General features: G+C 34.6%; 1 protein-coding gene across 4 annotated transcripts; it reads left to right on the forward strand.

Annotated features, from left to right (window-relative positions):
• Nucleotides 1-818: 818 nt before the first annotated feature.
• LOC125675649 (transmembrane protein 39A-like) lies at nucleotides 819-13,524 on the forward strand. 4 transcript variants are annotated; one of them, XM_056160207.1, is made up of 10 exons: nucleotides 880-1,003; nucleotides 3,475-3,557; nucleotides 3,817-4,027; nucleotides 4,550-4,633; nucleotides 5,014-5,168; nucleotides 6,980-7,250; nucleotides 9,890-9,919; nucleotides 11,112-11,296; nucleotides 11,718-11,838; nucleotides 13,031-13,524. In XM_056160207.1, exons 2-10 carry the CDS (start codon nucleotides 3,520-3,522, stop codon nucleotides 13,253-13,255), a joined length of 1,320 nt encoding a protein of 439 aa, XP_056016182.1. In that variant the 5' UTR covers nucleotides 880-1,003; nucleotides 3,475-3,519; the 3' UTR covers nucleotides 13,256-13,524. The 4 variants fall into 4 exon arrangements, with proteins under 4 accessions (XP_048769383.1, XP_048769381.1, XP_048769380.1 ...); XM_048913424.2 differs by lacking the exons at nucleotides 3,475-3,557; nucleotides 9,890-9,919 and adding an exon at nucleotides 9,124-9,144 and having other exon boundaries at nucleotides 842-1,003; XM_048913423.2 differs by lacking the exon at nucleotides 3,475-3,557 and having other exon boundaries at nucleotides 842-1,003.
• The last annotated feature ends 1,258 nt before the right edge of the window (nucleotides 13,525-14,782 follow it).

Consider the following 14,782-nt stretch of genomic DNA (forward strand, 5'->3'; position numbering starts at 1 on the left):
CGGTATGAAACACGTCAGACAGCATTTGACCCAATAATAGGTTGTATTGGCAAAGTATCAATTCATTAAAGATGTGTTTAGACCGGCTTTAGTCAAATTCTGATCTGTATCTTTCAAGTTATGATGAACATGATATACCATTTTTATTTTCTGATTGAAATCCATACTCCATGCAAAACCTACATGTATTTTCTGCAATTTTATTCACAGCTGGATACTTTGGGGGGGGGGGGGGGGGGGGGGGGTAATTACATGTTTTGATATTAAAAATTTTCGAAGGTCCAGTATTTTATTGCAAATTGTCTCTTGAACATCCAACTTGGACATGAAATAAAATATGTATACAATTCAGTATCATTGTTTGTAAGATAGCTGAATTAACAGTTTGAAATACTTTATAATATTTTTTTGTTCATTGATACATTTGCAAATATATATTTATATATATATATATATATATATATATATATATATATATATATATATATATATATAGCTATCCTATCAGTGTTGAAAATGAAAAAAGTTGGAGTCCTATCAGTATGCAAGTCAAAATGTATGTGTGTCCTATTGCATTTTGCACCGGTCCCAACCCCCCAATAAATATTTACCTGTCCCTAATATTGCAATGCCCATACAAAATATCTTTTTTTAAAAATGCTAAAATTACTTTTTAATATTGGGACAGAATAAATACTAACATCAATATTCGAAAGACAGAGGTGTACCTGTCCAATTTTAGCAATGAATATCTACGAAATGCGTCGGAAATTTATCTGGAAAATTTTTTCAATTTTCCGGATTTTCTGTTTCCTTTCATATTGGGTTTTTCTTGAAGAGTTTTCAATCATCATAGAATTTCCCGCAGTATTTTGACAGCAACTAGTACCATATTTTTATACGTTTATGGAAAACAAGACATAAAAATGCCAAGTGGACGGCGAATTTTATCTCGTATCCAGTCAAACTCTTATAATAACAGCAGTAAAGGAGGAAGTGGGAGGTATGATTTTATGTGTGTGTTTGTAGTTCAAACTAGTGAATACAGAATAGGCAGGTTGGGAACACTTCCCCTACACGACAGCGAGATATTATCGCGAAAACGCAATTATCCCTCTCTAATATATCCCGTACAACCGAGAAAAATGCCCATAGAGTACGTCTCTTTGCGTTTCACGTGAAAAGAAGAAGTGAGTGCTAAAATGTCTGATACTTGCTGCAAAACAAAAACAGTCAGGATGTGGATTGGATTTCAGCCTCCTTCCCTCTTATGCAGCAACCTTGATATGAATTTCTTGGCTGTGTTTTCAATTTCATAGAGACAATTCTCGTCATGTTGAGTGTGTGTTGCACTAATTCAGTATTGCAAGGAATTTGTCATCATTTTCAACTAAACCACCTGTTTTAATATATGGTCATTTTACCTTCTCGCTGAAGAGGGATAATCACGTTTTAGCAAGAAGATCTCACTATAGGGGAAGTATTCCCAACCTGATAGACAAAGGCACATTCTAATGTCAGGACCCAAATTGGCTGTATTTTCATGGAAATAGCCTTAATTTTATCCAGTATAAAGTAAACAATACCTTTGTATGTTTACTCTCGGTTCCCATGGAAAAACACAAGTAACACCAGAGTTTGACATTTTGAACTTACATTCACAAGCCTTGACCAACTTTTCAGAAAAAAGCTTTCAGTTTCTCCATATTTAAATACTTAACTCAAATGACAAAAGTGAAGTTTGAACTAAACCATATTTAATTGTCTCATAAAAGTCTTTAGTCTCAACTTTCATGCTTTTATTTTAAAACACAACATTTTTTTTTTGGTTTTTTTAAATACTACCCTGCACGGGAATTCTTCATTCCATTTAGAATTAAACGATGCATTTAAAATTTCTATATCGTAAGCCTGTTTTTTTTTCTTCCCTATGTAGGGTTGTCACTAGGAATATTTCATGGTGAGTCTCGGACCCATGGTTTATGAGCAGTTCGAATACCATGGGAGTTTGACGAGTCCCATGAAAATTTCATGAGTCCTTTGTATCAGATCGTAATTTTTCTGCACCCCTATTTAGAATTAACACAAACTGATACTTTTCTCTGTTCGGTTTATTCTCAAACAATTGCAAACACTGAAGTATGTGTACTCTCATTACCTACCAAATGCATAATTGTGATATACCGGGAATTAGGTGTAATAATTCAATATTTGGCCTCGGATTAATGGAATCCCTACCATTTCTCTTCTTTCTTTTTTTCTTGGGATATCTTTATGTGAGGATGAAACGCCCACCTCAAGTCCTCACCAGTGCTAGCGCCAAGTCTTGATTCCTTCAAAGCTTGGCTACAAAACCATTAGGCAAATCTCAGACTGTTGTTTATGTTTTGCAAAATTGTAACTTGCGCTTACCCTAACATGGCAGAATAGTCAACCTGATGATGGAGGCCTTTGACTGGTAGTATTAGAAGTCGTATTTGAATAGACATTTCCACACATGTCAATTACACCTCATAATAGCTGTTTACAATTAAAATAATTTATAAATTTGATAAACACTTCCTTACATTTAATTCAAATAAACTGTTTGGGTTTTTTTTTAATTAAAATGAATTCAATTTATATAATCTATGTATCTGAAAGAAAAAAAATTGCACACATTCACATTTCAAATTAACAACAAGTAGATGTTGTAACAGAAACGCAACTTATTTATTACAACTAAAGAAAGAGATTATGAATATCATCATGTTATAGTTATTCACAAATTTTTACAATTAAATAGTTAAGAATAAAATATGAGTGTATCTTATGGTTTGAAATAAAGTGTGACTGTGTAGGGTGTTTTTTCCGACCTGATTAATCAGACTAGTAAACCAACATTTTATCCGACCGGACCTATCATTTAGTAGACTTGGTCGGACGTGCCTTAGCGTTAAACCCTGAACATTTTATCCGACCGGACCTATCATTTAGTAGACTTAGTCAGTCGTGCCTTAGTGTTAAACCTTGAACATGGTTCTGTTCAGGCATTTGTTCGTATATTACAGCCATCATTCATTTTCAAAAACATGGCAATTTTTCCAAATTTCCCAGATTTTCTAGGGTCTTTTTTCTCACTAAATAGCTTCACTTACTAAATCGACTTCAGAGTTATTGGGCAATATTAGTTAGATGGTGGGGAGTCTAATCACCAGAAAATCAAACACTGTACACTACATTTTGTTGTGGGATAAATTTAAATAGGGTTTAGTTTTCGATTATCATCACCGAGATATGTGTGTGTGTGTGTGTGTGTGTGTGTAGATCTGAAGATTGGTTGAAATTATTTCACAGATTGAAGAATTTGGTGAAATTAAAGAAACCTCAATGTCTTATGGACATATTCTTTGTTGTTTTCTCTCCCCTCCCCCCCCCCCCATTATTTTTTTTTATATCTATCTAATATGATACAGGTCCATGCATTATTTACAGAGTTGCAGTTCTCTGCTCTTGGAGATAGGTTAAGACAGATGATACATGATAGAGCTCAGGGGCGGATCCAGGAATTTTTTAAGGTTGGGGATTCTAATATTAATTTTTTGTTTTCAAAAGGGGGTGTCCACCCTCAAGATACATTATTTTTACCTTTTTAGCCAAATTTTCTGACAAAAGTGGGGCTATGACCCCCCAGACCTCCCCCTCCCATCGCTTCTGGAGCTGCATACTGGTATTTTATCCCATATTTTTAGCTCACCTGATGCTTCAGTACATGTCTATTGACATTTTTGAGCCAATTTAATCATGTTAGAAACTGTTTTCAAAATTCTTTTACAGTCATGCAGAAGACCGAGATTCCACCATGGTGCCCCTGGCTCAGCTGGCAGTACTGCCCAAACACTGCCACCTCCCAGAAATCCCAAGCGACCCCAACATGTCGTTTGAGGCCATGCTGTACTTTTTTGGAGTGATCGCCATGGGTCTTCAGTACATTAACCTTTATCGCACAGTGTGGTGGCTACCCCACAGCCATGCTAATTATGCCCTGGTAATCTTAAAGTACATTTTATAAAATATCAATCTATATGGAATTTATATAATATTAAAGGTGGTTATTTGTGCTGGAGGTTAAGTACACATCTTTCCACGTCCAACATTACATGGGGGGGGGGGGGGATTACACGATAACTGAATATAATATTATATTATATCAACTATTTTATTTAAAACTGTACACGTGGGGGAAGTTTTCGCACTTATTACATGACCGCGTAATTAGTGTAAATTTCCCTCACACGTAAATAACCACTTTTACTGTGTATCTAATGCTTGACATTATGAAATGCGATTAAGCGGAAAACCCAGTTGTTACAAGCTTTAGATACCGATGTGTATTATTCATGAACATTCTAAAAGTGAATTTCCTATAAAAACTGCATTGCACATGCAGAAAATTGAAATTTCATGAAGAACAACCATATTAATGAATTATTATTATTATTACTTTGATGAATTCTGATTTCAACATTCTTGACTACTAAAGAAATGAAAAATGATTATTTATTTACAGAATTTCTACCTGATCGATGTGTATCTTGTGCTGTTTCTCTGTGTCCTGATGAGTCGGAGGATTGTATGGTGCTTTGTTCAGGAGGTAAAGGGAGCATAGGCCGTCTAAGAATTTGTACATCCATTTTCATCATCTTTAATAGTTATACTGAATTACTCGAGAATGAAGTATGTGTTTGAAATATGTCGAAAATGAAGTGGAGAGTGTTTTTTTAACGATGTTGTATTCAGATTGTCTGTCTATTTTACTTTTATAATTGAATGGACTGACAGATCAAGGTATTGGAAAACATGCAGATGAAGGTTGCCGTAATTAGATTTGTATGGGGACATGGAGTTTCACAAACATATAGTGTTCTCTGCCACCCTTGATTATAAAGAATTCATAATTTCTTAGATTCTTAAAAATTGCATGCAATGCTGAAATCAAAGACATTAAAATTCACTCATCTGTAATTTTTTAAGGTATATGGATCCCGATCCACAAAGAGTGTGATATATTGGATTGTTCAGGTGTTTAAGGGGGCACTATTGGTCAGTATCGCCCTGGGTCTTGTCTACACAGCCTACCAGGTGGTGGCAAACCACTCAGCCTTGTATTGTCTCTTTCTGTCCTGTCCGTGAGTATTTATTTAAAAAAAAGATCTACTTTTATATAGCAATTGTCAGAGAGAAAGCTTATTATAAACGGTACATGTATCCACATCGATATGTTTCTTGTGTATGTACATGTTTATTGCGTATGTACATGGTATTGCAGTGAAAATTGCTAAACATGACATTCCATTTTTGTGTCTGATAGAAAGACCATCATAATATACAGTGTTTTGAGTCTGGATCGAGAGAGAGTCACTGTAGACAGATTTACATTGTGTCGAGTCTTTAGCATTGCTGTAGACGGTTTTACATTGTGTGGAGTCTCTCGAGAGTTGCTGTAGACAGGTTTACAGTGTGTGTAGTCTCTCGAGAGTTGCTGTAGACAGTTTTACATTGTGTGTAGTCTCTCGAGAGTTGCTGTAGACAGGTTTACAGTGTGTGGAGTCTCGATCGAGTTGCTGTAGACAGTTTTACATTGTGTGGAGTCTCTCGAGAGTTGCTGTAGACAGGTTTACAGTGTGTGGAGTCTCTCGAGAGTTGCTGTAGATAGTTTTACATTGTGTGGAGTCTCTCGAGAGTTGCTGTAGACAGTTTTACAGTGTGTGTAGTCTCTCGATAGTTGTAGACAGGTTTTTATTTCACCTGTGCTATAAACTTCTCTGATCTTTGAAAAATTATCATTCATTTTTCAGTCATTATTTTCTACACTTTTTATTTTGTCTTCAGAACCACAGGTTCAATTTCATATATTAAACTTACCACCAAGTATCTTTGGATGAAGGCGATAAAAGTTTAATGGATAAATCAAGCACCATGCCTCATCCCAAGGGGGATAATCAAGAAATAGATAAACTGTAGGAAAATGATTTAGAGTGTTTTAAAAATCTTTTTCTTCCAAGAGCATCTTCAGCAGACAGGAAAGTCAAAACCTGTAACCCTACCCCTTCTGTATCCCTCCCCCTTCTGTAACCCTCCCCCTTCTGTATCCCTCCCCATTCTGTAACCTTCCCCCTTCTGTATCCCTCCCCCTTCTGTAACCCTCTCCCTTCTGTATCCCTCCCCCTTCTGTAACCCTCCCCCTTTTTACATCCAGTTCCACTATAGGGGGTTATTACATTACCCCCACCTCTGGTAGTTTCTTGATGAAATGCGGACTGATGGTTGGTTTACGTCAGTCATGTAAACGAAAGGTATTACCTATATCCCATCACTAGAAATGAAATACAGTCAGCGCCTATTATGATGCCATGAGAATACTTGTAACCTGTCGCTAGAAATGAAATACAGTCAGTGCCTATTATGACGCCATGAGTTACCATTGTGATATAAACAAGAAACAAAAATTTCAAAACAGTTTGCATCACTAGACGCTGTCTGTTGTCAACTCTTTGGTTAAATGTTCAATACAATTCCTTTTGTGGCCATCGGTGGGGTAAATTCAGTACATAGTCATTTATTGACCGGGTGCAGGATATCTGGTTAATAAATTTCATACCCGGCGAGGCAAAACTAAATGATACTTCTCAAAGACAGGGGTGCAATTTGTGAAATCCTTATTTTGTGAAGATTCAATTTTGTTCACTCCATTGGGTGACTAGGATTTTAAAAGTTTCACCCTTCCAGCATGTTTAGTGTCTCAATATTATGAGCTTTAGTCGCATTAGTGTGAAGACCGTGGTTCTTTTCTTTCTCCTCCAGTAAGTCATGTTTGAATTTTTTTTGTTTTTGTTTAAATGAATCTATGATATTACATACAGCATGTATACTGAAAACGGTCTCGACCTATTTTCAAATTTCAAAATTAAAAATCTACATTATATTTTTTTCTTTTCAGTGTTATTACATATGTGTTTCTGTTCGGCCCATCCATAAAACCGCTTTACCACAAATGTTTGGTGTGGCCCACCCCAGTTTGTGATAGACCAAGGCACAGGAGGGAGGAGGATGAAGTCATCCTGTTCCATAACTGCGTGTTGACCCCTGACATCATTAGGTCAGAGGTCGATTATTTTAAATCGGACTTCAATAACCGGATCAAACAGGTTCTGTTCAATTCACTCCTAACAGCGTACTACATGACTTTTGTTCCACTGTGTTTTGCTCAGGTGAGAAAATTGCAACATAAAATGTGATGTGTATTTCATTATACTGTAGATATCCCTATAATCAATTATTTACTTGGATTTCCTATGATCTGTGGTAGATTAAATTTCAAACAAACATTTTATTTTTATGAAAAATACCACTACCACTCCAAAGAAAAAAAATCAACCACCATGCTATTCTTTAATGTTAGAGTTTTGTAGATTGCTATTAGTTATTATGCAGTAAATTTATACCGGTATGAAATTTACGATGCATTTTATAAAGGTGCACTGTATATGATATAGGATTGGGTATATCACAGAAACAGGAAGTCCATATTATACTGTTCCCTCTACCCATAGATAAACCCAAGAATGCTGAGGAAGCATGAAAAACACTAATAATTGAAGTAGAAGTGGGTGGGTTTTTTTTTTTTTTTTTGAAGAATGTGGTTTTATCAAGACTTGTGTAGTTTATAAAATATATGCTGATTTTAGTGCACTGTAACTGTACATTCAAGTGAACTTTTCTTGTCAAAATTTGTTGGTTTTTATCCTGAACTACTTGCACCAATTTCACTGTTACTTCAGTTCACACAAAGTATCCGTGTGTAAAGGGGGTCCAGTTCAGTAGTTCATTCAAGTTAGATTAAGGGGAGTTCATATAGAAATAGGTCAGGGTGTTTAGAACCAGGAAATCTTAATTTTACATTGAAGTTTCCTTATATCCTTGCGTAGTATGAATTCAAGTATGTTCTTACCATGACCTTTGGTGCCTGATGGGCTGTAATATGGATTTAAAATTTTATATGGACATTTCTTTGAAGAAAACCTTCTCAAACACCACAAGGGTACAATGCATTGATGTGTAAACATCCTCCTTAATGTACTGTAGATTCAGGTGTGTTCAAATCATGACCCCCCCCCCCCCCCCCCCACACACACACACACACCCACCCCATCCCAGGGGGCCAGAATTGGGAGAGAAGAGGTTTAGATATTTGATAAAACTTTGAAAATTTTCTTCTCAAAAATCTATCAAACTGATATGAGGGCAAATAAATATAATTTTATATTACATGTAAATTAGTGAGTGAAATGAATATGCAAGCATGTTCATGTAGTGTAGATTAAAGTTTAATAAAAATTAAAGCATGGTCCCTGGGGGTTAGAATAGGGGGTGCCAAGTTTTACATAGCTGCAATATATGAATTTTAAAATCTTCTCATGGACAGGGGCACAGTGCATCAATTTAAGGTTACTTGAAGCATCCTTAAATGTAGTTCAGATTCAAATTTGTTCAAACCATGTCCCCCGGGCTCTGGTCAAACTTACAATAGGGCATTAATGTTTAGCTTAGGAATATTTTGGGACATTTTTCGAAGTTTCTTTCTATTCAAGAACCACAAGGATAAAGCTAGTCATATTGACATGGTAGTGTTTTCTTGTAGTGCAGATTAAGTTTTTTTTTCATTACATGACCCTGGGTCAGGGCTATAGTAATAGTTTACATATTTATGCTCTTCTTACAAACATTAAATCCTGATCCTTGTATGAGTAACCTCACTCAGATGAGCGTTGTAGCCAAATAAAGGGCACTTGTTTCTAGACACAATCGTGTGCTGCTTCTAGAATGTAGCTTCTTAGAGTAGGTGTTCTTTTGATATTAGCAGCATTTAGATATCTGACTTTGGTGGAATCAACATGATAATTTATGTATATATAAGAAAGTTTAACTCTGATAACACCAGATAGCCCCGGAATTACAACACTAAATTCTGAATATCTAAAGTACAGGGACTCTGGGACATCGTGTATAGCATCGGTGGGGGATCTAGGTTCTTCATCATTTTCATGGTACATGTACTTGACCTTTTAATTTTTACAATCACAGGGTCACCTTTATAACCCAGAGGTAATTTCCCATTCCATCTCAGAATTTATTGGGTTTGATTTTCTTTTTTTTTAAAAATTGAATGGAAAGGATTTTTTAAAATTTGATTCATTTCTTGAAAAAAATGTTCATGCCATTGGGATCATGCCTTAACACTGTGAAATGCAGCATGTTTATTTTTTTTTTCTTTCTATCATGTTTAGTTTTTTTTTCTCTAACATATATCCGATATTATTCTCCTCGGAGTTTGGTGATCATGTTTTCTGATGCAGCATGAATATTCAAAATAACCCAAGGAGATTCTTGCGTGTATCTCAAATTCTCATGATATGCATTTTGAATAATTTATGTGCATGATTTATGTTTCAAAGTGAGAGAACTGATTTTTAAGGGGGGGGGGGGGGGGACCATTTGTTTGATACAAACTACATGATAACAAATTTCACAGTCGAACTGTTAAAACAAATGTTTGTTTATATGCATTCCAAACAATTTTTTTTTTCTTTGGGACTGGATTAGTATCTTTGTTAATTTTCCTTCATGATAAATGAACTGTGAAGTCAGTATTCTTTCAGAATGCCATAGTAACAGTAACTTATCTCCTCCTAGCTTTGTACTACGCTAATTTTAATTGATTCGGATTTTTGAGATCCATGAAGTGAAAGATATAAGTTTTATAGATGAGACAGAGAAAATCCCAGTCTACGAATGCCAATGAATTATAATTATGAATGATTTGTAATTGTTTAAATCTCGTTTGCTCTAGCATGTACAAAACACGTGCGAGTCGTGTTGGGTGAGTTGTGCTCTGTGAAACTATTTCCTTGGACGTGTCGTAAAGTTTTATTTTGAGAACGTTTTTTTTTTTCTTTTTAGAAATTTGAATAATTTTGTTTCTGTTATAAACTTTGCTTCACACTATAGAATTATTTTTCATAGACAGTGTATAATGAAACAATTTACAGATTCTGAAACAACAAAGTTACTTGGCCATAATTATTTTTCTTGCATGTGATATGAATTTTTTAAGTGTACTGTAAATCTCTTTTTTTTTATGTACCAGAGAATTTCATATTTTGTTCAAATCTCTAAAGATGCCTTAATGTGAAAATAAGGTTCTCGTGAATAATTTTGTGAATTTTTATTTTAAATATAAAGGTACGTTGTACATGTATGAACTGTGGTGCTTTGTGCGGCATACTTCTTGAAGCATGTTGGCACTTTATGAAAAGTATGCCAGAATGAAGCACTGCAGTTCATACCCTCATGTATTTTCAAAGCTGAGATTTATTTTTTGAATTTACATTCTGCTTTCTTTCATATCTGTCGGAATTCTCAGCTATTGAAATAGACCTACTATATTTATCAAGATTCATACATGCAATTTACGTAACTGCAGCACATTCATGAGAAAATGGCAATCATGATTACAATTTGTAAAGATATCAAAGGCAAATACATTGGAAATTTAAAGATACCATAATAAATATATTTTACATTCAGGAAAATTATGTCTTGCTGATCAAACAAGTTGAGACCGCGGAAATCGATTTTCATGAAATATGAGTGATTTACAGTATATTGTTTCCATTAGAGTAAATCTGATGAGGTTTTAGATCATTCTTGTGTTACAACTTTATTGTCATTTCTTTATATTGTTGTGATATTCTAGTTCAACTACTCGCTAGCCATCAGGATTCTCTGAAGTATTAGTGCAAAGTAATGCAATGAAAATAATATAGAAATTTCTCATAGGATCACATGGCTTATCACTAACAATAAACATAATTATATTGCTTTTGGAAATTGATAACGTTTAATGAAAATAAAATCCAAACTTATTTGTACGATACAAACTTTTGTGCATTGTTACCTAATTCAATACAGCGGAACATAAAGCTAACTCAATTAGAAAGAAGTGATATTGAACACAAAATCCAACCATATTAAAGATTATTTTCAATTACTAGTTGTTACTCGCTTTTCAGAACACCCTGTACTATGACACATGGTGGGTGGGGCAACATGTGGTGGTCACATGGCTCTCAGCATTTCTGATGCTAATAGTTCATTACCTGCCCCCTAAATACCTTGACCTGTTGCACCGAACAGCCCTTCATTTGGGTCGATGGCAGAAAGTGGAGGGGAGACACGCCCACGTGCCCTATAACGCGTAAGTGAATCATTTTAGTGATCATGTGATGTCATGAAGGATCAAACTTTACCACGGGTAAGGAAAATAGGAGGCACTGTATACAGGAATATATCCGACCAGTGTTTCTTCCGCCTTTCTACACTTGCTAATGGTGTCGCCCTGTTTTAACTATGCCTAGACACAGTTGTGTTAAAAAAAGAGGTAAGAGAAAAAACACTTTTGCCCAGTCTTCAACTTGCCCACTGACAACAAGGGCAGAAGAGGCAAAAATAAAATGAAGGTCAATATTTTCTTGTGTACAGTATTTTATTTATGGTAACTATGGTAATGATTTAGTTCTTGATGTTGACATGTAAATCAAAACTACAAGTTTACTGAATATCATCATTAGAGCCCTACAGCTGCACATCTGATCATAAGGTTGTTTTGTTTTTTCTAGATGGTCAGAGTTAACAGTCTGGCCACAAGGTGCCCTGGTTAAACATGTTAAAGGATTATTTAAGGCGGACGGAATCAACGTAACGGCAGAACCTGGCAATGGGATGCATGGACGATTTTATGTAAGAAAGCACACTTGTATTTTCTGTCTTTCAATTTCTATCTTCAGAATTCTATATCATTTTGACATATATAAACTGATAAATATAGAATATCAAACAGACCCAGAGATAGGTGTTGTGTGCTTTACTGTGTTCACCCTAATAATTACCCCACTCCTGTATGGGCCCTATATTAAACCTGTAATATAAAGTGTCATTTGTTTCACTGACTCACTGTTGTGAAATCTACACCACATGATTATTTTGTGAAATCTGCTTCAGTTATAGATATTTAGTAAGTGCTGCAGTATGGTCATGTATCTGGGAGTTAAACTGTAAATGCTAGTTGTCGAGGAAAATCCCTTGTTTGTTTATCTTTGATATTTTAGCAAAGGAACTACACCTGAGAGTAATATTTCAGTAATTACAGTTTATACATTCAAATTAATAGATACATTTTGTTGTTGATGAAATGTTTTATCAAATTACTTTATTAGCTCACTGGGACGACTTCCTTGAGAGCTATTGCCATGACCCCGGTGTTGGCTTCAGCGTCAAATTTTAAGGAAAAAACTTTAACCTGTGCTATATCTTTTGAACCAAGGGGGATAGGGTTTTAATATTTCACATATAGATGCCTCATGAAGAGACCTTTGTTTTGGTACCAAGACTTTCGACCTAGTGACCTCTACTGTGGACTTTGACCTACTTTTTAAAAAATTTATCCTGCACTACTGTGTAGGTGAATAACTTCTTTTGAACCAATAGGGTTAGGGCTTTGATATTCTACATACAAGGACCTTATGAAGAGACCTTTGCTTTGGTAGAAGGCATTTGACCTAATGACCTTTGGCTTGAACTTTGACCTACTGTTAAGAAACTTTAACCTTGGTTATATCTTTTGAAGCAAGAGTGATAGGGCTTTGATGTTTCAAATATAGATGCTTTATTAGAAGACATTTCTTTTGTTACCAGAACTATTGACCTTGGACTTTGACCTACTTTTCAAAAACATTATCCTTGGCTGTATCTTTTGAACCAAGGCCATAGGGATTTGATAATTTCATATTTAGATGCCTCATGACCAGGCCTTTGATATGGACATTGGTATTATAACTTGAGACCTAGTAACCTTGGACATTGACCTATTTTACAAAACTTTAACTCTTGTATTTATGATGTTTTCAACCTAGTTCTTTTTTTCTCATTTCAGTTTCTTTTTCACCAACCAATGAGAGTGGTTAACTGGTTACTAATCTTAACGTGGCTTCTTGTTGGGTACCAGTTTTTCTGTCTTTTACAAAGCACGGAATGGAACCATATTATCTGCATAGCTCTTGTTTTATTCTGTAATTATTACACTCTATTCAAGCTTTTAAGAGACAGAATTATCATAGCCAAAGCATATAAAGAAGAAATTTCCGAGGACGAAAAATAACTTATGGAATTGAGTGTATGATAATCATGACATCATGACATAACATGTACCATGAGAAAGATGCATGCAAGTATGCTTGCCATGCCAAAGGTTTGCTACATGCATAATAGCACGCCGATACATTTTGCCCTTTGATATTGTATATTTATTTTGCAGGATGCAAAAGTATCATGTTTGTTGTACAAAATGTGATGAATATGTGTTAAAAGTTCATTTCATGCTGAGCATGACTTACATTAGTATTCTATAAATAAATATCTGCAGCATTTGATATTTTTTGTGTTATGCTGTTGATTTTTGTCACAATGTCTTAAAGGGACTGGTTCATGATTTTTAAAAAAAATATTTTTCATTTTCGATGTTAAACATTAAAAATATAACTGAATTAATGTTGACAGCCAAACTTTTGACCTTCTGAACGCAAGAATAAAAGCAGTATTATATCCTTAAATCTGTGTTATGTAAACAAAGACTCGAGTCTTTTTATGTATACAAACAAACCAATGAAATGTTAATTTTGTAATATAAAGCATCTTAATTTTGCATACTCATAAATTTTAACTTTAAGATGACACATTTTACCCAAAGAATGCTTGAAATATGAAAGATATAATAAACTTAAATCGATATCCATTTCTTTTGCAAATTTTGTAAACAATAACATACCGCAATCTTTGTTTACAAAACAAATAATAAACTCTCTAAAATGAGCTTCTGGGATAATTGAAAACATTAATTTTTATGTGAAATCTTTTAAACATATTAGACAATAGATTTTGATCATTAAAAGTGAAAAACAAAATTTTGGGGGAAATCGTGAATCAGTCCCTTTAATGGTAGTATTCAGTAAGGAACCCATAACATAGATGAGTTGAAGTTTGCATCAAGTGGAAATGAACCAAACTTGGTATGAAGAGGAAATCGGCCAAATGTGGCAATGAAGTGATACAAGCTAAACTTGTAATTATGGGGAAATGAGCTAAACTTGTTATTATGGGGAAATGAGCTAAACTTGTTATTATGGGGAAATTAGCTAAACTTGTTATTATGGGGAAATGAGCTAAACTTATGGGGAAATGAGCTAAACTTGTTATGATGGGGAAATGAGCTTAAGTTGTTATGGGGAAATGGGCTAAACTTGTTATTATGGGGAAATGGGCTATATGGAGTGCCAAATTAACATAAACTCAAATAATTGTAATGACGATATCTTCAATAATTTGAAGATACCGTCAATTCATTTGATGCGTGCAACAATTAAAGATCTCTTCAAATAATTAATGATATCTTCAATTCTGAATTATTGCGTGCATTAATTGAATTGATGATAGCATTAATTCTTCAGCTGAATTGATGCACGCTTTAATTGAATTGATGATCTCTTCAAATGGATTAATGATATCAACAATTGAATTTATGTGTGCTACAGTTCAATTGAAGAGAGCAATAATTGATATAATGTGCACATTAAATCAATTGATGAGAGCAGTAATTAAATTTATGCACGCATTAATTCAATTATTGCTC

Source organism: Ostrea edulis, chromosome 3 (genome assembly GCF_947568905.1).
Source record: "Ostrea edulis chromosome 3, xbOstEdul1.1, whole genome shotgun sequence".
Classification (NCBI taxonomy): domain Eukaryota; kingdom Metazoa; phylum Mollusca; class Bivalvia; order Ostreida; family Ostreidae; genus Ostrea; species Ostrea edulis.